The sequence below is a fragment of the Pseudophryne corroboree genome, chromosome 3, assembly GCF_028390025.1.
Source record: "Pseudophryne corroboree isolate aPseCor3 chromosome 3, aPseCor3.hap2, whole genome shotgun sequence".
NCBI lineage: Eukaryota > Metazoa > Chordata > Amphibia > Anura > Myobatrachidae > Pseudophryne > Pseudophryne corroboree.
This window is the reverse complement of record NC_086446.1, coordinates 177,831,672-177,858,925: the sequence shown is the minus strand read 5'-3', so window position 1 is coordinate 177,858,925 and position 27,254 is coordinate 177,831,672. Positions and strand designations below refer to the sequence as shown.

At 45.3% G+C, this 27,254-nt stretch overlaps 1 protein-coding gene across 1 annotated transcript in view; it reads left to right on the top strand.

Annotated features, from left to right (window-relative positions):
• The window catches only part of ZNF511 (zinc finger protein 511), an 89,356-nt gene that overhangs the window by 15,767 nt on the left and 46,335 nt on the right, over positions 1 to 27,254 (top strand). Inside the window, exons 2-5 of the mRNA XM_063958631.1 lie at positions 5,235 to 5,308; positions 6,036 to 6,237; positions 8,504 to 8,628; positions 9,153 to 9,323. Of these exons, the coding sequence (XP_063814701.1) occupies positions 5,235 to 5,308; positions 6,036 to 6,237; positions 8,504 to 8,628; positions 9,153 to 9,323 (572 nt within the window). The remainder of the gene's footprint in view (positions 1 to 5,234; positions 5,309 to 6,035; positions 6,238 to 8,503; positions 8,629 to 9,152; positions 9,324 to 27,254) is intronic.

The window sequence follows — 27,254 nt, the reverse complement described above, 5'->3', positions numbered from 1 at the left end:
ATCTCCCATTAGGATCGAGAAACCTTCTGCGTATCGAATATTGTAGGGACTTGTGAAAAAGGATGGCAACTCCCCTGGTCTTATTAGAATAAGGGGCCGAGATACAATCCCCGATCCAGGGGGCACGTAGAGTGTTACGGGGATCGTCCAGCCAATGTGTTTCCTGTAGGAAGGTGATGTGAGGGGTCAAACGGTGGAGGTGGGAGAGCACTTTCTTGCGCTTCACTGGAGCGTTAAGGCCCTCCACATTCCATGATACTATATGGAAGGCAAGGAGTGGGGTATCCTCCGCGGCGGCGGGGGGAGTAGGAGCAGGGTCAGCTATATCAGCCTATACCGATGGATGGGAATGCAAGAAAAAATATACTTAGAGGTAAAGTAGGGCCCCTGCCCGTCCCAGCGAGCGGGAAGGGGTTGACCCATGGAGGATCGGGGTCGGCAGGTCCGGCAGGTGCAACCAACAATATTAAACAGTAACATAAAAAACAAACAAGAAAAACAAGAAAATTTACAGCTCATTGTATACACAGAGCTGCGCAATTATTCCTCTCCACGTGACCTACAGATGGAGAAAAACATAAGAGAGAAAAACATGTATGCAAGCAATAATAACAGTGCAACAGTCAAGTGGGTAAACTCGAGAAGTGTGCCTTGGCGAGTGTTATGTCGTCGAAGAACAACGGCTTGCCGTCTTCGAAGACCCGCAGCCGGGCCGGGTATAGGAGAGAGAATTTGATTTTGGCATTAAACAGTTGCTTGCACAACGGGGCAAACTCCTTGCGTTTAGCAGCGACAATGGTGGAAAAATCCTGAAATATCAAGAGCCGATCTCCGTTGTAGGTTAAGCTATCCGTCTTCCGGTAGTGGTCTAGGAGTCGAGCTTTGTCGGCATAATTAAGGATTTTCATGATCACCGGGCGAGGGCGACCAGAGTTTGTTTTACGTTCAGGGCCGATTCTATGTGCCCGCTCAATAGCCAGAGGGGCACCTTTGAGATCCATGGCCAGTTGTTGCGGTATCCAGTTAGAAAGAAGGTCAAGTAACTCATGGCCTTTGACCGATTCGGGGATACCCACCACCCGGAGATTACTTCTGCGTCCGCGATTCTCCAAATCATCTAGCTTCTGGGTCAGATCCGAAATGTCACTTTGCCTACGGTGGAGTTTCAACTGGGATGTTTTCTCCTCTTCCTGCAAGCAGGTGTGGATATGGGCCTGAGGTTGGGATCTGTGAAGGTCCAGATTGCGGCCCTGTCCATTTTCTTCCAGAAACAATTGTCTGCCCTCCCTGAGGTTCAGACATTTTTGAAGGGAGTGCTGCACATCCAACCTCCCTTTGTACCGCCTACGGCGCCTTAGGACCTTAACGTGGTGTTGCAGTTTCTCCAGTCGGACTGGTTTGAGCCTCTACAGGAGGTTGAGGTCAAATTTCTTACATGGAAGGCTGTCACGTTGTTGGCCTTAGCTTCTGCTAGACGTGTGTCAGAATTGGGGGCTTTGTCCTGTAAAAGCCCTTACTTGATATTCCACGAAGATGGAGCTGAGCTCCGGACACGTCAGCAGTTTCTTCCAAAGGTTGTGTCGGCATTTCATATCAATCAACCTATTGTGGTGCCAGTTGCTACAGACTCCTCAATTTCGTCAAAGTCCTTGGATGTTGTGAGGGCTTTGAGAATCTATGTGAAGAGGGCTGCTCGTCACAGGAAATCGCACTCTTTGTTTGTCCTGTATGATCCCAAGAAAATTGGGTGTCCTGCTTCAAAGCAGACTATATCTCGCTGGATTAGGTTCACTATCCAGCATACTTCATTTACGTCAGGATTGCCGTGTCCAAAATCTGTTAAGGCCCACTCTACTCGTAAGGTGGGTTCTTCCTGGGCGGCTGCCCCGGCTGTCTCGGCGTTACAACTTTGCAGAGCGGCAAGTCCTACAAGTTCGATACTTTGGTCTCTGATAATCTGAAGTTCAGTCAATCAGTTCTGCAGGAGCCTCCGTGCTCTCCCTCCCGTTCTGGGAGCTTTGGTGCATCCCCATGGTACTAATGTGGACCTCAGCATCCTCTAGGACGTAAGAGAAAGTAGGATTTTGTTACCTACCGGTAAATCCTTTTCTCGTAGTCCGTAGAGGATGCTGGGCGCCCGCCCAGCGCTTAGTTTTCCTGCAACCGTTATCTGGTTCAGTACAACTTTGTTTAGTTATGTACTGCGTTGTTACTTAGTAAGTAATGTTTCAGCCGTTGCTGAGGTTTTTCAAGCTAGTTAGCTTGATGTGCCTTGTATGTGTGAGCTGGTGTGAATCTCGCCACTATCTGTGTTAAATCCTACTCTCGAAGATGTCCATCTCCTCGGGCACAGTTTCTAAACTGAGTCTGGTAGGAGGGGAATAGAGGGAGGAGCCAGGCCCCACACTCAAACTCTTAAAGTGCCAATGGCTCCTGGTGGACATGTCTATACCTCATGGTACTAATGTGGACCCCAGCATCCTCTACGGACTACGATAAAAAAAGGATTTACCAGTAGGTAACCAAAATCCTATTATTATATATTAAAACTCGAATGTTCGGCCCCCTAAATCTCCCGTACTTTTCAGAATGACCCACTGAAAATCAGGGTGTAGATGCTGGGGGATGCAGGGGGAGGGGAATGCGTATACACGTAGGACCATCACTCTCTAGTTCCACCATTGCGTCAGGAAAAGGTTGGGGAAGTGTAAACTGCGATAGGGTGCAGCGGCAGCTTAGACTCAGGGTTATGCCGTAGCAGACAGTCAGTACCGGCCGGTGGTCGCACCATTATGTTTCATTTTATTTCTCTGGGGTGTATTATATCTACTTGTAATATTAGGAACAAATTAGATTAAGCCTTGTGATTTGTCTGAGAGAATGTAAAACAGTACAAGACATGTCCCTGGGTGGTGTTAGACACGCACAAAAGACTGTGCTAGACACGCCTCTCTGGCAGTGCACCCCAAAATAAAATTAGCTGCGCACGCCTATGATGGACTGCAGGGAGGTGCAATAATGGACTGAGATCTGATGTGATTATGCCTCCCCAGCCAAAGACCTCACTGCACGTCACTGACTTGGATGGTAAATGTAGCAAAAGTTGAAACTATAAAAAAAATTAAAAAAAAAGCAAAAAAACTTGTCAGTCATTGTTGTGTCGACCCTTTGTGCCTGTCGACCTTAGACACATTTGACCTATTCACCCTGTTGACCTTTTGCATGTCAATCATATGGGGTCGATCTGTTGACTGTCTAACTAGATACTATCGGTAATATCTAGTCTGTGGAACCTGGTACCGTTACTAATTACTTTATGGGTCTCATTTATCGGTGAAGTTTGTATGTATAGTTCACGACTCCAAAATAAAATATGTGAAAAATATAGCACATCTCCTGTTACTTCCTACCTAGTGGTTATGCACGGCCCTGCGATCGTGGATCTTTCGTCGTTTAAACATGCAAGTCAATTTGGACGATATAGCTGTAATGTACTCTCATTTCTGCTGCGGGGTACACTGGGCTGCACAAGGATTAACACAGGGGTGTAGAGTCGGATCTTGAGCCGAGGCACCAACAAGCTCAAAACTTTTGACTGTTCCCAAGATGCACAGCGCCGCCTCCTCTATAACCCCGCCTCCATGCACAGGAGCTCAGTTTGTAAGTTGGTTCCATGCAGTAAGCAGGCACTTAACAGGAGGGCAGCCTTAGGCATCCTATTGATAGCTTTATTTGAAAGAAAAGACTGAAGATTCTTCTGACAGACTACAGGGTTGCAGCAGGCAAAGTCTCAGACTTTTCTGACTGTAGCTCTGTCACCCCCAGTGGCGCTGTATACTCCCGCGCCCTGGTTGCCGGGTCACTGCAGCCGAGGCTCAGGTTCCTTCAAAACATCAGTCACACACACGCCGCCGTCCTCCCGGATAGTGGGGCCGCAGGTAAGGGGTCTCTTTTGCCGCACTTTACCGCAATCCAGCATGGCCACTGTTATTGGGCAGCCTCTCCACTAGCCACCAGGGAGAATTACAGGGTACAGGTCTGGGTTTTTTTTAATATACATAACCCCGCTTTCACTGCCCGCAGCGCACGGTGGGGATGCCAACAGGGGGAGCAGGTCTATCCTGTGGCCCCTCCCCCCAGACCCAGGGCGCCATTTCTGCAAATGTTCCTGCCCAGGAGCTGCATTTCTCTCCTTCACTCCCGGCCAGTAGCCATCACAGACAGAGCTGAGCTGTTCCTGGGACTGCTGGGGCAAATCCTCCTCTGTAGAACCGCCTGATTGCCAGTGCTTCATACAGGACACTTAAGTATTCTACCAGTCACTGGGACAGTGTTAGTTAAGAAAGAGTGCATACATTCAGGGTTGTGTGGTACAAACACCCTGTGATATACATCCAGTGTCTACTGTGCTTTGTTATAGCTATTGTTGACACATATAGCCCTACTGAGTATTACTTTGTATTGCTAGTCCAGTGCAGTTTTATGGTACATAATTTCTGCATGGTACACTTGTGACTTTATATATGTGTGTGTGCATGTAGCTGCTGCGTGGTTGCCTTATTAAAGGGTATTTCACTCAGTGGGCTACTCCTATATTGCTATACCTGAGGGGGCTAAGTAAGTGTATCAGGTCTTTCTGTATGATATAGGAGTTGTATCACAAGTTAAACTTGCTGTGTATTTTTACTTGTGATTTATAGTCACCATATAGATTTATATCTCTTGAACTCCCGGTTTGTGCTGTCATAGTCACACTTCACCGAGTGTTCTTGCTAGGTATATTGCTTCTACACCTTGTACCAGGTTGCCCGATATTGTGCACATTCTTATGTCTGCTACACGTGATTGTAACTGTGCAAGTGCCAATCCAATTAACTGCGATTTACTCATGGGCACAAGTAAGTGCACCTATATGTCTAGTGGATTTTTGTTTGAAGTCCGATGGGGCAAAAATTCACAAATCCAGATAGGGTCGATGCCATTGCCAACATTTACATGACGTGGCAAAAAACAACTCGCCACCCCTCAAATGTGGGGGGTGGGTTAATTATATATCTGATTATACGAATAGGAGTCTAGCAAAATACCTTTATGCACTGATCAATGAGTATAACCAGACATATGTTTTATAAGTACTATAAATTAAGCAACGTGGAAGGAGTTGGGGACTGTTGGTCCAGAGAGTAGATGTATGTTCACCTGTCTGTAACTTATATCTCATTTACTTTACTCAGGATGGGGATGTGCATCGCCATTTGTATTTGCAAGACGTATTGACAAGCATTGGAAAAGTGGAAGAAAGGCCCAAGTATACACTTTATTTATTTTTCTTTATTTTATTGTTTTATTTTTTATATACATCAGCGGAGTTTGCATGTGCAACTTATTGGTATAGCGATAAGTTTTCAGCAAAAAAAGAGGCATGGCGCTAATGGAATTGCACAGGACCTGTGGGCTCATTCATGCCAAGCATCTCCCAGTGTGTGACTTAATGGGTGGAATTCAAATGTTTGAAAAGTCGGTTGGGTGTCTGTTTTTTCCTGTCTATTAGATAGGAAAAAACAGACTCCCAACTGACTTTTCAAACATTTTGAATCTCCCCCATTGAGGCAAGATGTATAAGGATACGTGTATTTGTGTGTATATGTGTATGTAGATATGTGTGTGTGCATTTTTTTTTATAGAAAGCCATTTGCAGTTAGGCTAAACGCAATTTTTTTTTTTTTTAGAATTGTGTTTGTTGCTTTGTATTCTCTAGTATAGCTGTTTTTTTAAATAATATTTTGTTTGTTGTAAAAGCAGAAATTGAGTCTGCAGTGTGTGTGCAGGCCTTAACGTGGAGGTCTGCTTACAAAGCAGGCAAATGGAAATTTGCTATAACGGCATGACTTTATGAATATATGCAAACACATTAGACCATATTGGCAGTATTGAATGGTACATTACATGCTGATTTTGGATTTGTTTAGAAGCTCAAATAAACTTAATGATGCCAAAAATTAAAATAATTCTTGCCTTTTTCGATTTCGTTCCAGATTGTCAGAGTTCCAATGCCAAATGGCAGGCTGTGCTCAGCTCTTTGACACGCTAGAGTGTTATGAGCATCATTACAACACATTGCATAGAAATGTCTGCTCCACCTGTAAACGCTCCTTTCCGTCTGCGCGTCTTTTGGACATTCACATCCTGGAGTGGCATGACTCCCTCTTCCAGATAATGGCAGAGAAAAGCAATATGGTAGGTGATCTCATGGGCACTGATAGGTTCATTCAAAATCACCTCAAAAACAGTCACTCTTTTTTACTGCTATCTGGGCCTTTTTTATATTCTAGCAATTTAGATTATATTTATGTAATAAATATACAGTCTTCTAGATGAAATTAATGTACGCCCTTTGCGGACTGTGGGGTCTATTTACTAAGCCTTGGATGGAGATAAAGCAGACGATAAAGTACCAGCCAGTCAGTGTCTAACTGCCATGTCACAGGCTGTGTTTGAAAAATGGCAGTTAGCAGCTGATTGGCTGGTACTTTATCACTTTCCACTTTATCTCCGTCCAAGGCTTAGTAAATAGTTATCATGTTGTAGCACTGCACATGCCCCAGCGTCAAGCATGCATATCTGATGCATAGATGTGCCCATTTCAGGCGCACCGCCATGTGTCGGTGCATAACTGTTCTGTGATGGGGCGTTTACATGTAGGTAATGTTCAGTGAGGGTATGTTGCCTGATCTATAGGCTATATCTGCAACGGTGGCCAGATGCAAATCAAATCTTTAGCACCAAGGATGGTGATGATGATGCTTGGTGTCAAAACAAGTGTAGAGGTAGATGTGGTCCACTCATAAAGACTAATGCAACTCTGCATACCAGCGAAAATACATCTTTGGGTCTATATACGCAATGCAAGCCTAACTTCAACCATCTGTCCTGTACTACTCCTAGGCCCCTAAACGTTATGGTAAATTTGTTATTGGTTTAACCTTACATTTGTGTAAGAAAGTTAACTGTTAGGGAACGATTCATTTCTGAGTAACTGTAACTGTATGCTGCATGTACTGTAGCTCTGGAATCATTGATATATTTTTGGGTAATTCCATAGGGCTGCGTACAAAAATCATTGAGATTGGTCCACAAGGGGCCATTACCGGCGTTTCCAGGTTATTGCAATGAAATATCACCCACCATAAGACCCCTTAATTTAACTGTGCATTTTATACTACATGTTGAATGTAATATGTGTATCAGAGGGTATTATAGTGTCCTATTAGCTCTCCTACTGTTCTAACTGCAGTAGTAAATAACCTGAAACCCTACTGCAAAATCCAAGTTCATCTAATGATTGGGATGGAATAAACCTGTAGATATACAGTATATGTAAAACATTCTGGTAGTGCCTGCTGTTAAACGCAGGTTGTTTCATATTAATGGTTATTGCAGAAACTCAGATCTGTGTTTTGGTTTTATGGCTTTTTCAAGTGTGGACAGGATTGTTTTTGGGTGTCGTAGAAATAAGATCGCTGTTCAAACCAGGCTCTGCTGTGGCCACTCTGATTGCATTTTTCTGTTGACTTTGGGCCTAATTCATTACCGATCGCTTATGCGGTCTTATGTGCAGATTCCCGATGGTGGGGAAACTGCACATGCGCTGACCCATTCTGCGCATGTGTAGAACGGGTCCTGCGGTGCACATATATGATCGCCTCTGCCTGATTGGCGTTCATGGGGAGGGGCAGCCGTCTTTCGGGGAAAACTGGGGCATGTCGCCCCGTTTTCTAGGAGTGGCAAGGCCCGCAATGCAATTTCCTTTGCCCCGCAAGCCACACTGCGACGACAAGGCTGAGTAAGCTGAAGCTTACTCAGCCTGCCATTGCAAATGAACCGATGGTCGCGATGTTCATTTAATGTATGATTGCATCACAAATGCAGGGAGGAGGTGGCATGGGGCTATACAAATCTCTCAATCCTCTGCCTAATGTGCAGAATCAAATTTGTCATCAGTTGATTTCTTGTTATCTGCCTTCGCCAGATTGTATAATACACTTAAGTGCTCTGGTACGAAGTATACATATGATCAAACTTGTGTTCATTATGGACACTCTCTGGTTTGCAGAGAAGTCCAATGAAACTGTTCTCTGGTTTAAATAAGGGAGGTATCGCCGTCATTCCACACATGAGTGTTGGTCTAAAGAGCCAGTAGGTGGTACTCTGCAGTACCTAGGCTACTTCCTCCAATCCAACAGTAACCCAATAGTCAGTGTTTTCCTCTCTACTAATAGACACCTTGATTCAGAAATAAAATCAGAAACTGCTCCCTCCTGATACTTGTGAGTAGCTCCCACACCCACCAGCCTTTTACCATGGTGTACGTCGTAGTAGAGAGAGCACCCTATGAAAAAAGTATTTTACAAAACATTGAACATTTGGACTGGTGTTTTCTGAAGCCAGATTATTAAATGCACTGTGGGGAAAATAAATGATTGTGTTTTATGGTTTAATCTAGTTCCAGTGTTTGGTTGAGGGATGTATGGAAAAATTCAAAACAAGTGGGGAAAGGAAGCACCATTTAATCGAGGCTCATCTGTATCCTCCTGACTTCCGCTTTGACAAGCCCAAGAAAAACAAAAGGTTAGTGTGCTTTGTCTCTGTTAAGAAAGCTGAACTGCTCAACTACTAACTATGAACCAAAATTTAGGAGCAAATCCAACTAAATGATCCAAATGGTGTACCTGACTAATCCATGTTGAGATACAAGGAGTGCAAATACAGTTCCTTTTCTTTTTTGCACTTGAATAATATTGAATAGCGCTATTCCACCCTTGTAATATATACATTGAGCTACAACCCACCACCACCACCACCAACAACTGTCTGTCGGCATATTTCAAATTACTTACCTCACCCCCCCGCCATCATTCTACCCTCACTTTGCAACATGTTTGCCATAATAGAAGCCCAAGGTTGCAGTGACAGCATGTATAATAATATATTTGTTAAATTACCAGTTTGTTAAAAACCAATGAAGTTGGTGCATAAATTGTTCTGAAAAACATCTTAAAATGGAACTAAATAAACAAGAATTCCACTATTAAGTTAAAGAAGGAAGAAAATGCTATTAACAAGGATACAGGTTTGTTTTTTTGTCCTTTCAGCAAACTGAAGCAGGAGTATAGCCAAGGCCAAGAGTTGTCCATGGACGTAACACCAGAAGGGCCACCAGTGGTGGAATTGGAATCGGAATCTATGGAGATCAGTCACTCACCTGCTTGTGACCATAGTGTTTTTCCTACTGCAAATTCTTCAAACACCCCTAACAAGTACAGGTAAGATGTGAGGTGTCTTATTGGTATGTTAGAAAACCAGCAGAAAACTAGACTAGAAAGAGACCTATACAGTAATCTGCAGTTTAGAAATGCTTTTAGCTGTTGTTGTCCACGATTTGCCTTTACATGTCCTCCATGTATCATGTAAGACATTCCAAAGCTTAATGCATCAATGATCTTAACAGATTGTACTGACAAATATTTAGTTCCCCACAAGAGTCCTCGGTTTCTCAGTGTAGATGTTTTTCTTTGGGTCCCTAGAATTTGTCTCCTAGCCCCAGCTGAAAACTAATGCTGCATACTCCCACTTGATCACCCTGCCCTACACTCTGTATTTATTTTAAATTGTGTCCCAATCTTAAATGTGTAATAGCTTTCTGGTTCTATATTGTAGAAATAGAGCTGTCTGGAGAGGGGAACTGTAATATGGCTTTAATGCTGACAGCAGACACTTAATGGAAAGTTGCACAATGTTTAATACAATTTCTCTAACGTCCTTGAGGATGCTGGGACTCCGTAAGGACCATGGGGAATAGACGGGCTCCGCAGGAGATAGGCACTTTAAGAAAGCTTTGGATTCTGGGTGTGCACTGTCTCCTCCCTCTATGCCCCTCCTCCAGACCTCAGTTTTTACACTGTGCCCAGAGGAAATGGGTGCACTGCAGGGAGCTCCCCTGAGTTCTCTGCCTAGAAAGCATTTTTGTTTGGATTTTTTCTATATTTTTACAGGGAGCACTGCTGGCAACAGGCACCCTGCATCGAGGGACTGAGGAGAGAGGGGCAGACCTTCTTAAATGATAGGCTCTGCTTCCTCGGCTACTGGACACCATTAGCTCCAGAGGGAGTGAACACAGGTTCGTCCTGGGCGTTCACTCCCAGAGCCGCGCCGCCATTCTCCTCACAGAGCCAGAAGAAACGAAGTCAGAAGACGTCTCAGGCGGCAGAAGCCTTCAGAGCTTCACTGAGGTAACGCACTGCAGCTGTGCGTCATTGCTCCCATACACCTCACACACTCCGGTCACTGTAAGGGTGCAGGGCGCAGGGGGGGGCGCCCTGGGCAGCAATATAACACCTCTCTTATGGCAAAAGACAATATACATGTACAGGTGGGCACTGTACATGTATATAAAAGAGCCCCCGCCATTTTTTAATAACTTTGAGTGGGATAGAAGCCCGCCGCCGAGGGGGCGGGGCTTCTCCCTCAGCACTCACCAGCGCCATTTTCTCTCCACAGCACCGCTGAGAGGAAGCTCCCCGGACTCTCCCCTGCTTTACACACGGTGAAAGGGGGTTTGAAGGGGGGGGGCATATAATTGGCGTTTTATTACTACTCAGCGCTTCTGGAAAAGGGCATTCTGTGTTTTTTTTCCAGGGGTATAGCGCTGGGGTGTGTGCTGGCATACTCTCTCTCTGTCTCTCCAAAGGGCCTTAAAGGGTTACTGTCTTCAGAAAAGAGTTTCCCTGTGTGTGTGAAGTGTGTCGGTACGCATGTGTCGACATGTTTGACGAGGAAGGCTCGCTTAATGGGGAGTGCTTGTCGCCGTCGGCAACGCCGACACCGGAATGGGTGGATATGCTGAATGTCACAAATGTCAATCTATTGCATAAAAGGTTAGACAAGGCTGAAGCTAGGGATCAGTCAGGTAGCCAGACCATGCCTGTCCCTGTGGCACAAGGACCTTCGGGGTCTCAGAAGCGCAGCATATCCCAAATCGATGACACAGATACTGACTCTAGTGTCGACTATGAAGATGCAAAATTACAGCTGAGGGTGGCATAAGGTATTCGGTACATGATTATTGCCATTAAAGAGGTTTTGCATATTACTGAGGAACCCCCTGTCCCTGACACGAGGGTACACATGTATAAAGGGAAAAAGCCTGAGATCACTTTTCCGTCCTCATTTGAGCTGAGCGAATTGTGCGAAAAGGCTTGGGAATCTCCAGATAGGAGACCACAAGTGCCCAAAAGGATTCTTATGGCGTATCCTTTTCCACAAACGGATAGGATACTATGGGAATCTTCACCTAAAGTAGTCAAGGCGCTGACACGCTTATCCAAAAAGGTGGCTCTGCCTTCTCAGGATACGGCTTCCCTCAAGGATCCTGCTGATTGCAGGCAGGAAATTACCATGAAGCACATTTACACTCATTCAGGTACTATTGTTAGACCGGCTATGGCGTCGGCCTGGGTTTGTAGTGCTGTTGTGGCATGGGCAGATTCCTTATCTACGGAGATTGACACCTTAGATAGGGATGCCATTTTAATGACCATAGAGCATATCAGAGATGCTGCCTTGTATATGAGAGATGCTCAAAGAGACATTTGTTTATTAAGCTCCAGAATAAACGCTATGTCTATTTCTGCTAGGCGGCTCTTGTGGACCCGACAGTGGACGGGAGACGCCGATTCAAAGCGGCATATGGAGTCCTTGCCTTACAAAGGGGAGGAGTTGTTTGGAGACGGCCTCTCGGACCTTGTCTCTACTGCTACGGCTGGTAAGTCGAATTTCTTACCTTATGTCCCCCCGCAGCATACAAAAAAGGCACCTCATTATCAAATGCAGTCCTTTCGTTCCAATAAGAGCAAGAAGGTACGGGGATCGTCCTTTGTTGCCAGAGGAAAAGGCAAGGGAAAAAAGCTGCACACAGCTAGTTCCCAGGAGCAGAAGTCCTCCCCTGCATCTGCAAAGTCCACCGCATGACGCTGGAGCTTCCCGGGGGGAGGCAGATCTAGTGGGGGCTCGTCTTCGGTTTTTCAGCCACGTCTGGGTTCACTCGCAGGTGGATCCCTGGGCATTAGAGATTGTTTCTCAGGGATACAGGCTGGAATTCGAAGACTTGCCTCCTCGCCGGTTTTTCAAATCGGCTCTGCCGGCTTCCCCGTCAGAGAGGGAGCTAGTGTTGGCAGCAATCCAAAAATTGTATATTCAACAGGTGATTGTCACAGTTCCTCATCTCCAGCAAGGAGAGGGATATTACTCAACCCTGTTTGTGGTCCCGAAACCAGACTATTCGGTCAGACCCATTTTAAACCTAAAATCCCTGAACCTGTACTTGAAGAGGTTCAAGTTCAAAATGGAATCACTTAGGGCGGTCATCGCCAGCCTGGAGGGGGGGGATTGGATGGTGTCCCTGGACATAAAGGATGCTTACCTTCATGTTCCGATATTCCCCCCTCACCAGGCGTTCCTGAGATTTGCAGTGCAGGACTGTCACTACCAATTTCAGACGTTGCCGTTTGGGCTTTCCACGGCCCCGAGAATTTTCACCAAGGTAATGGCGGAAATGATGGTGCTCCTGCGCAGGCAGGGTGTCACAATTATCCCATACTTGGACGATCTCCTCATAAAGGCGAGATCTCGGGAGAAGTTGCTGGACAGCGTGTCTCTGTCCATGAAGACGTTGCAGTTACACGGCTGGATTCTCAATATACCGAAGTCCCAGCTAGTCCCTACAACGCGTCTGACCTTTTTGGGCCCGATTCTAGACACAGACCAGAAAAAGGGTTTTCTTCCGATCGAAAAGGTTCAGGAGCTCATAGCCCTGGTCAGGAACCTATTAAAGCCAAAAAAGGTTTCAGTGCATCATTGCACACGGGTTCTGGGGAAGATGGTGGCTTCATACGAGGCCATCCCCTTCGGCAGGTTCCATGCAAGGACTTTTCAATGGGACCTCTTGGACAAGTGGTCCGGGTCCCATTTACAAATGCATCAAAGGATCACCCTGTCTCCCAGGACCAAGGTATCTCTCCTGTGGTGGCTGCACAGTGCTCACCTACTAGAGGGTCGCAGGTTCGGCATTCAGGACTGGGTCCTGGTGACCACGGACGCAAGCCTCCGAGGCTGGGGAGCAGTCACACTGGGAAGAAATTTCCAAGGTCTCTGGTCAAATCTAGAGACTTGTCTCCACATCAACGTCTTGGAGTTGAGGGCCATATACAACGCCCTGCGTCAAGCGGAGGAATTGCTTCGGGGAAAACCGGTTCTGATTCAGTCAGACAATGTCACGGCAGTGGCTCATATAAACCGCCAAGGCGGAACAAGGAGCAGAGTGGCCATGGCAGAAGCGACCAGGATTCTACGCTGGGCGGAAGGCCATGTAAGCGCACTATCAGCAGTGTTCATCCCGGGGGTGGACAACTGGGAGGCGGACTTCCTCAGCAGACACGACCTGCATCCGGGAGAGTGGGGACTTCATCAAGAAGTCTTCGCACAGATCACGGGTCGGTGGGGACTGCCTCAAATAGACATGATGGCATCCCGTCTCAACAAAAAGCTAAAGCGGTATTGCGCCAGGTCAAGGGACCCTCAGGCGGTAGCGGTAGACGCTCTGGTGACACCTTGGGTGTTCAGATCGGTCTATGTGTTTCCTCCTCTTCCTCTCATACCCAAGGTGTTGAGAATAATAAGAATAAGCAGGGTCAGAACAATCCTCATTGTTCCAGATTGGCCACGGAGGACTTGGTATCCGGAGCTGCAAGAGTTGCTCACAGAAGATCCGTGGCCTCTTCCTCTAAGGCAGGACCTGCTGCAGCAGGGGCCCTGTCTGTTCCAAGACTTACCGCGGCTGCGTTTGACGGCATGGCGGTTGAACGCCGGATCCTAGCGGAAAAAGGGATTCCGGAGGAGGTCATTCCTACCCTGATCAAGGCTAGGAACGACGTGACGTTGAAACATTATCACCGTATATGGCGGAAATATGTTTCTTGGTGTGAGGCCAGAGCTGCTCCTACGAAGGAGTTCCAGTTGGGCCGTCTACTTCACTTCCTTCAAACAGGAGTGAATTTGGGCCTAAAATTAGGGTCCATAAAGGTCCAAATTTCGGCCTTATCCATTTTCTTTCAAAGAGAATTGGCCTCTCTTCCTGAAGTACAGACTTTTGTGAAGGGAGTGCTGCATATTCAGTCTCCCTTTGTACCACCTTGGTTTGAACCACTCACAACAGTGGAGTTGAAATACCTCACGTGGAAAGTGGTCATGTTGTTGGCATTAGCTTCGGCAAGGCGTGTTTCAGAATTGGCGGTTTTATCACATAAAAGCCCATACTTGGTTTTTCACGTGGATAGGGCAGAGTTGAGGACTCGTCCTCAATTTCTGCCAAAAGTGGTCTCATCTTTTCATGTGAACCAACCTATTGTCGTGCCTGTGGCTACACGGGACTTGGAGGATTCCGAGTCCCTGGATGTGGTCAGGGCTTTGAATATTTATGTGACCAGGACCGCTAGGATCAGGAAGACTGAAGCTCTGTTTGTTCTGTATGCGGCCAACAAGGTTGGCGATCCTGCTTCAAAGCAGACTATTGCTCGCTGGATCTGTAACACGATTCAGCAGGCGCATTCTACGGCAGGATTACCATTGCCTTAATCGGTTAAGGCCCATTCCACTAGGAAGGTGGGCTCTTCTTGGGCGGCTGCCCGAGGGGTCTCGGCATTACAGTTGTGCCGAGCAGCTACTTGGTCGGGGTCAAACACCTTTGCAAAGTTCTATAAGTTTGATACCCTGGCTGAGGAGGACCTCCTGTTTGCTTCAATCGGTGCTGCAGAGTCATCCGCACTCTCCCACCCGTTTGGGAGCTTTGGTATAATCCCCATGGTCCTTACGGAGTCCCAGCATCCTCAAGGACGTTAGAGAAAATAAGATTTTACTTACCGGTAAATCTATTTCTCGTAGTCCGTAGAGGATGCTGGGCGCCCGTCCCATGTGCGGCCTTCTTCTGCAAGACTTGTTTATCGTTATTGCTTACATAAGGGTTATGTTATAGTTTATCGGTTGACCCGAGGCTATGTTGTTGTTCATACTGTTAACTGGGTAGTTTATCACAAGTTATACGGTGTGATTGGTGTGGCTGGTATGGATCTCGCCCTTAGGTTTACAAAAATCCTTCCTCGTACTGTCCATCTCCTCTGGGCACAGTTTCCCTAACTGAGGTCTGGAGGAGGGGCATAGAGGGAGGACCCAGTGCACACCCAGAATCCAAAGCTTTCTTAAAGTGCCCTATCTCCTGCGGAGCCCGTCTATTCCCCATGGTCCTTATGGAGTCCCAGCATCCTCTACGGACTACGAGAAATAGATTTACCGGTAAGTAAAATCTTATTTTTTTTACAAATGTATCGGTAAGGTTTAAATTGCTTTGGATGTATGGTTGAAAGATTTTTTGGAAAACGATGCAGCTGCATCCCGTACTGTTTTTAGATCCTTTACTACAAGTTGAGACTGAAGATACCAATATATGTTGGCCAAGGGCCTAATTCAGAGTTGATCGCAGCAGCAAATTTGTTAGCAGTTGGGCAAAACCATGTGCACTGCATGAGGGTCATATATAACATGTACAGAGAGTTAGATTTGGGTGGGTGTGTTAAATCTGAAATCTAAATTGCAGTGTAAAAATAAAGCAGCCAGTATTTACTCTGCACAGAAACAAAATAACACACCCAAATCTAACTCTCTTTGCAAATGTTATATCTGCCCCACCTGCAGTGCACATGGTTTTGCCCAACTGCTAACAAATTTGCTGCTGCGATCAACTGTGAATTACCCCCCAAGTTTGCTAGACAACGCACGACTCCACAAGATCATTAGGCTTACCATATGTGGATGTATGGTTTTGAATACTGAGCTTATTTGCTGGTAGAAAGACAGCTACACACGTGCAGTATATGCTACTAATTTCAGCGGATGGGTTTGTTGCTAGGTTCAGGTACTTATTGTAAATTAAGTTTAAATAATGCGCTCTTTAACTCTCTGGTGCCAGCTGCAAGTATAGCTAATATAATAATAATTTTATTTATATAATGCTCTTAAAACGACAGGACTCAAGGCGCTTTACAGACATCCAAAAAAATGCACATAATGCAGAAGATTTAAGTAATACAGCAGTAGACAAGCCACACAGACCTAAAAAGAAAACCTAGAGCACACAGTAAGCATAATGCAGTTTTGGTGTTGGCATTCTGGGTAATAACTTCCACGGATTGTGTATTCCACCCTCACAGATACCAGGTGAGGCAGCCATCTTGGGCGCACTGCAGAAGATTACCCTGGGTTGAATAGTCTACCACTAGAAGAGATTACACAAAATGTGTTGATTGTAGCATCCTAACGCTCAGAGTAGGGTCCCAACAAAACTGACGGGTCCATGTATGTTTCATCCTATCCACGAGAATACAAGATGAGACTGCCATGATGTTGGGCTTACTACGATGATTACACTGTAGGAGTTGAGCCATACAAGGGCCCAATGTTTATATAGGGGAAAACTGACACTTGTCTATAAGTAGGCTCCATCCTTTTTGTCGCGATGGATTGCACCTTAATGAGGAGGGGGCAGCAGTGCTGGGGGTGGGGTGGGGGATGGTTGGAAGGTTGGAGGAGATTTTAAACTAGGTGCCTGGGGGGAGGGACAAGAAAGAATTAGTGGGACAACTAGAGAGAGTAGAAAAAAGGGATTTATAATGGGGGTGGAGAGTGGGGGGGGGGGGGGGGGAGAAAAATAGTCAGCGATGGTAAATTAAGGAAAACTCAACTACCTAAGGAGACGTCTACAACTAAACTTGCAGTTCAGGGAAGTACTAAACTTAAGTGTATGCTTGCAAATGCTAGAAGCCTAACAAGTAAAATGGGAGCATTAGAAACGATTGCACTTAATGACCAATATATCATAGGCATTACAGAGACATGGTGGGACGATTCTCACGACTGGGCAGCAAACATGGAGGGGTACACCCTCTTCAGGAGAGATGGGACTAATAAAAAAGGAGGAAGTGTTTGTCTTTATGTAAAGGAGGTCATTTATGAGGGGACTGGAGATAACATGGAGTCATTATTGGTTGAGATTTCGAGTGGGGGTAAAGATACAATAAAGCTTTTAATAGGAACATGATACAAACCGCTAGATATTAGTGTGTCTGAGGAATTACATCTTTTGCAGCAAATCGAAAAAGCTGCAGGAATGGGGGATGTCATTATCATAGGGGACTTTAATTACCCAGACATAAATTGGAACACCGAAACAGTAAATACAGCTAGGGGAAACAGGTTCTTAAACATGCTAAAAGATCATTACTTGTCCCAGGTAATCGAGGAACCAACTAGACAAAGGACAATACTGGACCTAGTACTAACTAATAATACGGAGATAATATTGAATGCTAAAGTAGGAGAGACCTTGGGAAATAGGATAATATCACATTTTCGTTCAGCTTCCAAAAACAACACTAAGGGTCTATTTTGTAAGGCGCAACGGAATTTGCTGCGCTATATTAGAAACTGTTAATAAATAATAAATAAACTAAGACTTTTAACTTTAGAAAAGCTAATTTCAACTTGCTGAAACAAGCAACGAAGGACATCAATTGAGAAATTGTTTCATGGTAAGAATACGGCTGAAATGTGGGATGTTTTTACAACTGAGCTCAATAAGTACACTCATTTGTTCATTCCCAAGGTTAACAAAAACAGGAGTAGTAAATTCAAACCAATGTGGCTTAATAAGGTCAAGAAACAAATGGATAAAAAGATGCAAGCTTTCAAAGCATTTAAGTATGACTGGAATCATTCCAGTTCTACAGGGAATGTAACAAAATATGCAAAAAAAGATATCAGAGCAGCTAAAATAGAAAACAAAAAACAAATCGCAAAGGAGAGTAAAACAAACCCCAAAAAGTTCTTTAAGTATATAAACGGTAAAAGGTTAAAAAAAGGAAAATATTGGACCACTAAAGGGCGAGTTGGATGTCTTGGTTAATGATGATGGGGGAAAAAGCAGATTTATTGAATCAATTCTTTTCATCAGTATTCACATGAGCGGACCAGTTGACCAGTGCACAACATCAGCGATAAAAACGACCCGTTGCTATGTACTTGGTTAAGTGAGGAAGTAGTCCGGGAGAAGTAAAATTAAGCTAAATAAATCTTCTGGGCCGGATGGACTTCACCCCAGGGTTATTATGGAACTTAACTCAGAGCTATCGAGACCCCTATATTTGATTTTCAGTGAGTCAATTACATCAGGAATGATACCGAGGGACTGGTATACATCAGAGGTAGTCCCAATATTTAAAAAGGGAACTATAGACCGGTAAGTTTGACATAGTGGGAAAAATACTGGAAGGTATATTAAGGGATAGTGTACTAGAGTACTTAGATACCTCCAAGGTTATTAATAAGAACCAACATGGTTTTGTGAAGAACAGATCCTGTCAAACTAACTTAATAAGCTTCTACGAGAAAGTGCGCGACAATATTGATCAGGGTCATGCAGTGGATGTGATCTTTCTGGACTTTGCTAAGGCCTTTGACAAAGTTCCAGATAAGAGACTAAGGGGTATATGCAATTGCGGTTGAATTCCGGCTGGAATGCGACCGTTTTTGGATTAGACACAATTCGACAGTCGAATCCCGACCGCCGGGACCCGAATTCGACATATTCAATAAAAAACGGATTCGACAGTCCCGCTGTCGAAAAACGGACCAATTGACGAATAGTGTGCGTCCTGGATTCGACTTCATGGATGGCACAAAAGTGTTCAATAATCTTGAAAAAAAATGCGTGGGGTCCCCCCTCCTAAGCATAACCAGCCTCGGGCTTTTTGAGCTGGTCCTGGTTGTAAAAATACAGGGGATCCCCCGTATTTTAACTACCAGCACCGGGCTCTGCGCCTGGTCCTGGTGCCAAAAATACGGGGGACAAAACACGTAGGGGTCCCCCGTATTTTTCACACCAGCACCGGGCTCCACTAGTCAGAGAGATAATGCCACAGCCGGGGGACACTTTTATATAGGTCCCTGCGGCTCTGGCATTAAATCACTAACTAGTCACCCCTGGCCAGGGTACCCTGGAGGAGTGGGAACCCCTTAAATCAAGGGGTCCCCCCCCCCTCCTCCAGCCACCCAAGGGCCTGGGGTGTAGCCGGAGGCTATTTCCCCCCATCCAAGGGCGGCGGATGGGGGGCTGATAGCCTGGTGTCCAAAAAAAATATATTGTTTTTTGTAGCAGAACTACAAGTCCCAGCATGCCTCCCCCGCAAGCTGGTTTTTGGAGAACCACAAGTACCAGCATGCAGGGGGAAAACGGGCCCGCTGGTACCTGTAGTTCTACTACAAAAAAAATACCCAAATAAAAACAGTACACACACACCGTGACAGTATAACTTTATTACATACATGCACACCAACATACACACATACTTACCTACCTATGTTGACACGAAGAGTCTGTCCCCTTCTCCACGTAGAATCCACGGGGTACCTGTAAATAAAATTATACTCGCAACAATCCGGGGTAGATCGGTCCTCTTCTTTGTTTGTAATCCACGTACTTGGCAAAATAAAAAAACGACAAACACGATCCACGCACTGAAAGGGGTCCCATGTTTACACATGGGACCCCTTTCCCCGACTGCCGGGACCCCCCTTGACTGCTGTCAAAGAGGGTCCCTTCAGCCAATCCGGGAGCGCCACGTCGTGGCACTCTCCTGATTGGCTGTGCGCGTCTGAGCTGTCAGGCGGCGCACTGGAGATACAATGTAGCGCATAGGCGCTCCGTTATATCCAATGGTGGGAACTTTGCGGTCAGCGGTTGACCGCGAGGGTGACCCCACATAACCTCGCGGTCAACTGCAGTACTCGGGCTATTGCTGTTTAACATATTTATTAATGACCTAGGAGTGGGCCTAGATAGCACAGTGTCAATTTTCGCAGACGATACTAAACTGTGTTGAGTAATTAATTCCGACAAGGATGTTGAGTCTTCACGGAATGATTTATCCAGACTGGAGGTCTGGGTAGACAAATGGATAATGAGTTTCAATATAGAAAAATGTAAAGTTATGCACTTTGGGACTAAGTACAAATGGGCAGCCTATAAATTAAATGGGGAAAATGTAGGGATAACGGTAGTTGAAAAGGATTTGGGTGTGCTCATTGATAACAATCTACTTAGCAGTACACAATGTCAAAATGCAGCAACAAAAGCAAATAAGGTGTTAGCATGCATTAAACGGGGAATGGAGACAAGGGATGTGAGTGTAATCCTGCCTCTGTATAAATCATTGGTACGGCTGCATCTGGAATATTGTGTACAGTTCTGGGCACCGCACTACAAAAAAGATATCTTGGAACTAGAAAGGGTTCAGAGGCGAGCCACCAAACTGGTCAAGGGGTTAGAGACACTGAATTATGAGGAAAGACTTACAAGGTTAGATATGTTTAAACTGGAAAAGAGGTAGCTGAGAGGGGACATTATTAATATTTCTAAATACATTAAGGGGCAATACAAGGACTTATCAGACGATCTGTTTATCAAAAGAAACACTACACAAGACACGAGGACACCCCCTGAGGTTAGAATTTTTTATTTCATACACAGCGGAGGAAAGGGTTCTTCACAGTAAGAGCAGTAAGGATTTGGAATTCTCCACCAGAGGAGGTAGTAATGGTGGACTCACTAAATAAGTTTAAAAATGGTTTAGATAAATTCCTAAATGATAAATATCCAAGGTTACAGCATCTAAATGATATATAATTTTATGATACAGGTTGAACTCAATGCACATTTTGTCTTTTTTTTTTTCAACCTCACCAACTATGTAACTTATGATATACCCTGTACGGAAAGATCCATGTGAAGTACACCCGGCCCACGGAGACAACCGTCCATGGCAACCATCTGGTGTGCACTACATAGCTTGCTGCTGGCAGGGTGTGCAATCAGTGGAGGTACACATTACAGCAATAGTGCTCAGTAAAGTGAAAGCACGCTGCTAGGGGGAAAAAAAAAAAAGCACATCGCAAGAACACATCAGCAGGTGACCAACAAAAGCACACTAATGTGCTATGGAAATGTCCCTGCTGCAGGGCTGTTTCTAGGCAATTTGGCTCCCAGTGTGAGATTTAAAAATGCACCCCCATTGACATTTTAAAAATGCCTCCCCCCCGTAGATACAAAAAAAATTAATATGTGCACCGAGCAAGGGCGTGGCCGCGCTGAAATGGGTGTGATCTTGTTAAAAATGAGCGTGATCTCGCCTGAAAAGACTACCTTACACCCCAGTTTTTGGCCCTGCACGCTGCACGGCCACTACTGGGGGAGAAAAAAAAATTCCACCATATTAAGCCCCACAGATTAATGCAGGGGGCACCATATTATGCGACACACCGGACTGCCCTTGATACATTGTGCACTTCAGTAAAGCTTCTAATTACTTTAAAATTACCTGCTTGGTGCCAAGGGTTACACGTGCTGGGTGTCATGCTGGTTGCCAGGGGTTGCATGCTCTGGGATCCATGCTAGTTGCCAGGGGTTGCATGCTTTGGGATCCATGCTGGTTGCCAGGGGTTTCATGCTCTGGGATCCATGCTGGTTGCCAGGGGTTTCATGCTCTGGGATCCATGCTGGTTGCCAGTGGTTTCATGCTCTGGGATCCATGCTGGTTGCCAGTGGTGATAATGTAGATATTATCTTAAACCATAAAGCTATACCTTTAAACACACTTTTACCATGAAGCCGCTACGGCCGCTAAACTTAATATTCACTCTATATACCTTTTACGCTATTTGCGTAATGAGTCCCGTACCCTGTACGGACTCTGCGTACAAACGCCGCACTGGCGGTACAAAGTACACGCAGCGCGTACACACTCAATTTGTTACACGTTAAAACCTTATACAGTTAGTCAATGTAATACACTTTAAACCCTAGCAGGGAAAAGAGGACACAACACCGATTTGTAGTTAATCACTGGGTTCCGACACCACAGAGTAATATATCTGAAAGGGGGTTAACAATACAATTTATACACTACAATACAACAGAGTAAATGGCTACAGTCAATGTACATACGTGAGAATATTCGCATGCGCTTCCTGGTCCAGTCCTCCGCTAATCAGGTAGATAGCGTTAAGAGTCTTCTGACCGGCCAGGCAGCAACAGGCTTTTTATACAATACTTCCAAAAGCAATACAATGGATACTGTAATCCCTTTGTCCATTGGACACAGGGATGCATCTTTACAGTACAGGAGAGGTCATAGGTTGATTTGAAAAGGTGGGCGATGTCTTTCTCAACTGTTCTTGTGGGTGGTCTTCTCTGGATTCCCGCCGCATACATAATATACAGTAAATACAGTTTATATCTATATTTTGCTTCTGCACATAACTATCCACAGGAACGTGCGATCTTCCGCAAACCAACACTGGAATGTTACCCTTAAAATACCCTACAGCTGGATACCAGACACCACCTTATAACCTTAGTCTGTCCCCTCCTATCATGCAAAGGTGAATCCCTTTGTCCTGAAATCACTTAAACTGTTGATACTTGCTGATGTGGTGCAGGGGGGCTATGTGTACAATGTGCACTATTTGGATTAAATATGTAATGTTTTGATAGCCCTCCATGCGTTCACAAACTCCGCCGTAAATGCCCATACCACGCGCAGGATCGCGGGAGCGACCATACGCAAATTGCGGATATGTGCACGCACGGCGGAACAAGTGCACGCGCAGTGGGCATGTGTGTGTATTTTATACGTGCTGTGTGTTCTGGAATATTTTTCGACTTTGACAGTCCACCATTTGGCAGTCAACAATAACTGCCACTATCGAAACACTAAACAGAAAAATATACAATATCTACAGACAATTGGATGGTAGGAGGAGAGGTGTAGGCGGGAAATGTATGACCTAGTGGGATAGTAAAAAGCATGTATGCATGAATCCATGTCTGAGGGGCATGTATCATCGTGCCGTATATGTTCTAGATAAGCTTCGAGGTATTGCGAAGTATACATTAAATCCTTCTTATCCCGTATTAAGGGTCTGTAAGTGGGCTAACAAACACTACCCAGCTCTTTTCAGCTTCTTGTTCCAACAAATGGGGTGCACATTTAGTAGATGATGCATGGAGGGGGAACATATGTGAGTGCTAGTATATGTGGATATCACCTGTGGACTATGTGTGTCATTAACTGAAGGTTGTAGAGATGAAAATAAGACACATATCTAAAATACATTCACATAACATTTTCATAATCATTCTTGGGTAAGGTCGACGTCTTTTCCGGATCGGTGTATCTGGGCAGAGGGGGAGACAAAGGAAAAACGGGTGAAAGAAACAGGCCATGGAATTCATTTGCAATCCTTATCATAACACTGTCTCTATGGATGGGTCGTAAATTAAATCTGCTGCTGTAACAATGCCCCCGCTCCTTAAACTCATCAGATTTGTGCCATGCTTGCGCCGTATTAGAATTCGAACACACCTAAATATCAAGCCAATAATTATGACGACTCCCAGGATACAAAGGAGAAACTTTCCCACACTCATAATAACATTTTGAGCCCACTCTCCTAATCCTGAGAACCAATTTCGTGGGTTCAACCATGAGACCCAGCCGGTCAGCTCATTACTCACAGCGGTCAGGGTAAGGTTGTGTCTCCTCCGGAACTCCCACTTCAACTGCAATATATCATCCATCTTTTGATCGATAATCTCTGTGGGGTCATCAGTGCTGTTTGTAATATACGTGCAGCACTTCACACCATATTGAGTTGCCAAAGTGACACAGTACCCACCCGTCACGGCTGTGATATAATTGAGGACCATCCTATGCTGGATCAGTTCTGTCTTGTAAGCTTGTAACTCCCTACCCGTATACCTGAAGGTGTCGTCATACATCTCAGTGATATTATCTATCAAGTTCGCTAGCGCATGGTATAAACCTATAATTTATAATTCCTCTGGCAGTACGGGTGATGTCTAATGCGAGAAGGAATTGAATCCCGGTGGATTCGTGGATCAAATCAGAGGCTACGTGCTCTGTCCTATCTATGAGGTGTCTCTTGACGATGTGTTCGTAGTGGGTATGAGTATAAGGAGCCTGAGCACTGCGGTGAACATCTTTCATCTTATCATGGGTTATGGTCATGACCTCTGGCAATACTCTTCCAACATAACACAATCCCTCAGAGTTTGGGGCAAGCCACTTATACGCCTTCCTCCCACATATGAAATAGGCATCATCGGGGAGAACATATGGGACAGAATATGACATTACCATATTACAAACTTTCCAAGTGAAAAACCCAATCCCTAGTTCTCCCATCTGCTCAGTACAAGTATCAGGCTGGATTATATGAGCCTGATACTCAACCTGGTGATACTTCTCCAACTCAACCTGGTGATACTTCTCCAACCCACATGGTCTTGCTTCCTCGAGTATTCCTATACTGAAAATACCTTCCACTGTTGGCTATTTGGCGTATAAGTTCAGAGTCTATGGGTATCCTATCAGCTCTGTGCGAAAAGGCCATGGTTTGATTATTCCATGTCACCTCCCAATTTCCTGGTTTTCGGTAATTGGAAATGTTGAATCACACTAAGGATCTATCTACATGATACTGGTGGAGCTTCAAACTAGGGGGCCTAGAAATATTAAATTTCTTGTCCACCGGTCTCCCACCCCGTAATTCGAGTACCTCATCTATTGCTAAAGGGTAAGGTACTAATCCTGACTTGCTCTGACCTTGAGGTACTTGTGAGCACACCCAGCATTCTGTCTGGTTTAAGACCTTACCCACTAGTGAGTGGTAATCACTCAATGGATGACGGTCCATGTTGATATTAAGGCTGGACTGACATCTCTGGATGCACCCATCCTCAACTATGTTCTCACAATTCCTACAAATGCAATTTTCCTCAGCCAATAACCCTTCACAGTGCCTCCGAGCTCCCTGACTACCAGATCGTTTTCTGATACTCGCCTTTGCTCGAGTGATGTGTTGCTCTTGGAATTCTACAAATCCATCCTCGCCATCAGAACCCATTCCAGATCCTTTCTCAACCTCTCTGGGGCTTTCACCGAAACAGACTCTTCTGGTCAACAACAGGGTTAACAGGAAAACCCGAAACGCAGTCTCTTGGGCTAAGTCCATCTTGTTAAGGGGAGAGAAAGGGAACAAGAAGGGGGAGGAACGGAGGGAGAGTAGGAGGGTAGTGGGAGATGGAGATAATAATGAAAACAAAAGAAAAACTGGTGCGACAACCGCCTCTGGTCTTGTTGTTCTCCGCGCTCAGGTGCCGTCTCAACAGTACTGCCTCTCAACCTTCCCGGAACAGACACGCCAGTGATACGATGTTCTCTACACTCTGCTCTTTGTCACGGGTTCTCTCTGGGTCAGCGACCTTCTTACAGTGGGACGAGTGGACCCAAGTCTCTCTTTCGGCAACCTTTAATGCTGTCGTGCTGGTTAGTAAGACTTGGTACGGTCCTTCCCACCTGTCAATGAGGCAACTTGAGCGTAGAAAATTTTTAATCATTACATAATCCCCAGGTTCAATGTCATGACAATTACTGTTCGGCAGGTCAGGAATCACCAGCTTTAGATTTCTATTTTGATCTCTCAACTGCTGGCTCATCCTAACCAAATATTTCACAGTCACTTTGTTATTGCATTTCAAATCATCCTGGGGGTCTATCATTACATGGGGTTGTCGGCCAAAAAGAATCTCAAAGGGTGATAGGTTAAGGGGGGACCTGGGAGTGGTTCTGATGCTGTACAATACTAGTGGCAAAGCTTCTGGCCACAACAATCCAGTTTCAGCCATCACTTTGCTCAGCTTGTTCTTAATAGTGCTGTTTACTCTCTCCACCTTCGCACTCGCCTGTGGGCGGTACGGAGTATGCAGCTTGCTATTAATTCCCATCAGTTTGCACATAACCTGAAAGACTTCACCTGTAAAGTGGGTACCCCTATCACTTTCAATCACTCTAGGGATACCATATCTACACACAAATTCCTGCACAATTTTCTTTGCAGTGAACGTAGCAGTATTTGTGGCAGCAGGGAACGCTTCTACCCAATTGGAAAACACATCAATACAGACTAACACATATTTTAAATTCCTACAGGGTGGTAACTGTATGAAGTCAATTTGTATTACCTGAAAAGGGCCGTCTGTCGGCGGGATATGGGATGGTTCTGTTGGTATTGACTTTCCAATATTCTTCCTCAAGCAAGTAAGACATGTCATTGCTCTCTTACCCGCATGAGAAGAGAATCCTGGCGCACACCAGTAGGCTCTCACCAGCTTACACATACCCTCTTTACCCAGATGAGTCAGACCGTGTGCCGCCTCAGCTAAGCTTGGAAGATATGCTCTGGGGGCCACTGGCTTACCCTGTCCACCTGTCCAGAGTCCTGAGGACTCCTGGCCATACCCCTTTGACCTCCAGACCGCCTTTTCCTGTGAGCAACACAAATTTTGCATTTCAATTAATTTGTGTGTGTTGATTGTGTTGAATGTCATCAGTTATGTGATATCTGTTTGTATGGGGGTGCTGGCTGCTGATTTAGCAGCCTCGTCTGCCCGGCTGTTACCAAGTGACTTAGATCTTGGTTGTAAGTGTTTGCTTTGCACTTAATAACAGCCACTCTGTCTGGTTCTTGTATCGCTGTTAGAAGCCTTTTCATGTGGGATGCATGTGCTACAGGTGTGCCAGCTGCCGTCATGAAATTTAATTTCTGAGGCGCCATGGGGCCCCGAAATCATGCACTACTCCAAAGGCATACCTAGAATCTGTGTATATATTGGCAGACTTACCCTTGACCAATTCACACTCCCTGCTTAGGGCAACCAGCTCAGCAACTTGTGCTGAGTGCGGTGGGCCCAGGGGTTCAGCTTTTATGATACCTCTGTCATCTACGACTGCGTATCCAGTACACAGGTCTCCCGAGTCCGTCTGTCTGTGGCAACTACTGTCAGTGTAAAAGGTAAAATCTACGCCTTCCAGTGGGTTGTCACTAATGTCGGGTCTTGCAGTGAAAGTCTGGTTCAGGTATTCCATACAATCATGCGTGTCAGTGTCTGCACTAAATCCTCCTTCACCATCATTCTCATCCTCCACCCTTTGTGCCTGTCCAGGCACACCCGG